The sequence below is a fragment of the Mastigoproctus giganteus genome, chromosome 8, assembly GCF_048544385.1.
Source record: "Mastigoproctus giganteus isolate SK-2022 chromosome 8, ASM4854438v1, whole genome shotgun sequence".
Lineage (NCBI taxonomy): Eukaryota > Metazoa > Arthropoda > Arachnida > Uropygi > Thelyphonidae > Mastigoproctus > Mastigoproctus giganteus.
This window is the reverse complement of record NC_143582.1, coordinates 21039661-21042518: the sequence shown is the minus strand read 5'-3', so window position 1 is coordinate 21042518 and position 2858 is coordinate 21039661. Positions and strand designations below refer to the sequence as shown.

At 34.7% G+C, this 2858-nt stretch overlaps 1 protein-coding gene across 1 annotated transcript; it reads right to left on the bottom strand.

Moving 5' to 3' along the window:
- Window positions 1–489: 489 nt before the first annotated feature.
- On the bottom strand, window positions 490–885 carry LOC150081323 (protein ZBED11-like). The gene has a single exon (XM_090380166.1). It carries the CDS (start codon window positions 883–885, stop codon window positions 490–492), a length of 396 nt encoding a protein of 131 aa, XP_090236292.1.
- Between the last annotated feature and the right edge of the window lie 1973 nt (window positions 886–2858).

The following is a 2858-nucleotide window of genomic DNA, read 5'->3' as shown; positions in this document are numbered from 1 at the left end:
AACTTTTCCTCTAGAAAGCCAACGAATATCATTATGTAGTAATAAACAATTGTAGTTAAATTCCATGCTGTCGCATAATTCTTTGAAAATTCGTGATTTTAAAGGTCTGCTTTTAATATAGTTAACAATTTTTATTACGTCATCTAGTACAATGCTTAATTCTGTCGGGAGAGTTTTGCCTACTAAAGCATTCTCGATGAATAATGCAATGTGTAGAAATAAGATTTGAATTTTTTTGTTTTGCAAACGCCAAAAAACCTTTTTCAGGTCCGATCATCGATGCAGCACCATCTGTACAAATGCCTGTACAAAAATTCCATGATAACTTTGTCTTTTCGAAAAAGTTATCTACACAATTAAATATTTCTCTTCCTGTCGTTCTTCCTGGCAATTCTTGACAAAATAAAAATTGGTTCATAATTAAATCTCCGTTAATGAATCGAACAAATCCCATTAATTGTGCTTTCCCGCTGATATCTGTTGACTCATCTATTTGCAGAGCAAAAATTTGACCATCAAGTTTTTGTTGAACATTTCTACTATATTTTCCGACATATCGATTATTCTTCGACTTATAGTATCGTTGGAAAGAGGAATTTTATTTATTTCAGCTTCTGCATCTTTGCCAAACGTACATTTCACCATTATACGACAAGCAGGACCGATCAACGTTTCTCGAATCGAATGAGGTTTCCCTTTTTGTGCAATAAGTTGCGCTACTTCATAGGAGGCAATTTGTGCTTTGTCAGACACTTTTATTGTGTTTTCCAATTTTTGTATTTGTTTGGCACTATTTGTCATTAATCGTTCAAAATACCTTTTGTCTTTAGACATCAAATTTCGATGAACTTTTTCCATATGGCGTTTTAGCTTGCTAGGAACCATTGCACTGTTTTCTTTTTTATGTCCACATACAACACATAAAGGTAAGGGGAAATTTATGTCCCCTGTCCACGTAAAACCAAAATTTAAGTAATCTTCATTTTATTTTCTTGTACTAATTTTCGATCTTTTTGGCTAAGATTCATCGGCGCTGGTATTGTTCATATTATCACTATTTTCAATGGATATATTTGTATCTGCTGCAGAACTACTGTCGCCTACATCAATAGTTTTGTTTTTATTTTAAAATTTTCGTATATCGTTTTTATTTTAAAATTTTCGTATTTGTTTTTATTTTAAAATTTTCGTATATTTTCGTATAAATTTTCTAATAAACAAAAAACGGTTTTGTAGAATAACCCTAAATTATTTACTTTACAACACAAACACAGTTTAATATGACAATATTAATACGATATATATAAATAAACACGTAATACGCCGCATGCGTACGCGTACAACTCCCAGAGAACTAGAGAGAGACTAGAGATGGGATCCCTTATTTTGACTTAATGAGCTAATTCAGGGGCGCTGCGCACTTATACAGTATCGCGTCGGTCCGATTCACGTGATCTGCGAGCGACAGATAATCGGTCTTTATTCAAATAGTGTTGGCGCCTGAACTGCAGACGCCCCTGTATTCGGATATGTCAATTTCAATTCGTAATAAAAAGATCCTTCGTGTACTTTATTCTTATTAATGGTATTGTACGTACTATTAATGGTAATACTTATTAATGGTATTGTATGTACTGTATATTCGGACAATGATGTTAAAATAAAAACGACGCTAGTTTTTTTTTAAGATTTCGCGGCACACTTGGAAAATTTTGTGGCACACTAATGTGACGCGGCACACCCTTTGAGAAACACTGCAGTACATTTAGTCTATTAACACTTCTGGTACACGTGATGATTTTTTTTGGAATGATACGAGCCAAAATAAAATTTACAGTGGTGAAGAGACATTGGCCACCATTTCTTCGTGAATTTTAATATCATTATCGGCCTTGTAAGAGATATACGCTTTTTTATATAAAGCGACTGAAGATATATTCTGAGCACATATTAAATATAGGAATAACAGATTGTGTGATGGTTCATAAATGGTGATGACCTCTTTTTTGATGGTTCATATTAAATCTTTCCAATCCTCTGAACAGGTTAAACTGGCGTCCAGTGTTTACGATTAATAATAGTAGTAGTAGTAGACTTGGGTCATTCCTTCTTGCTCTGCAGAAGGGGTCCCATAGTCATTCTTGGGCAGCACAGTAATATTTCCTGGGCATGTTATATTCCTGACTGTGATTGGTGTTTCCTTTTTTACTGGTCTTGGTAAAGGTCTGATAAAACCTTGCTTGATATGAGATTGTATGGAGCCAATTAGTTTAAAATCAAACAAAATATTGGCCTGTGAGTGTTCTTTCCCCGTGCAAAAAATATTTATAAGTTTTGAAATGGTTTACTTATGCATACAATCATAACCAACGCTAGCGTTTGTGGCGCTTGAGGCAAAACATGTAACGGCACCAATTTAGACGGCGCCTGTGGTGCCTCAATTGCATCCCCTGGCAGCGACCCTGCATACAATCTTGCTGAATGTTATTACAGCTCAAAAATGGGCGCAAAATTCTAGCCGAGCTGCAGTTCTGGGCAAATGTACACGTTCTTGTTCTGTCCTTTTCCATGCTCAGTAATTATTTTTCCCTGGAAAAATAATTACTGAGTATTTTGTTCATTACTTTTCCATTAGGTTTTTTTTTTCTATAACTGCAAAGACCACATTCCACGTTCGCAACGAGTTGTTATAGTATTGATGTACTTCAAAGAAATGGAGGCTCTTGCAAGTTGCACTTTCACAACGAGTTGCCTCAGAATTGCACCACTGTTTCCTGTATAACTCATCATTTTATAATGGATTATACAGGGAAATGAAATTAATGTGCGTCTCACTTTGAAATATAACATTTTATTAA

Bases quoted from the DNA above. Each gene is read 5' to 3' on its own strand.
- LOC150081323 (XM_090380166.1), bottom strand. From the start codon at position 885: ATGGTTCCTAGCAAGCTAAAACGCCATATGGAAAAAGTTCATCGAAAT.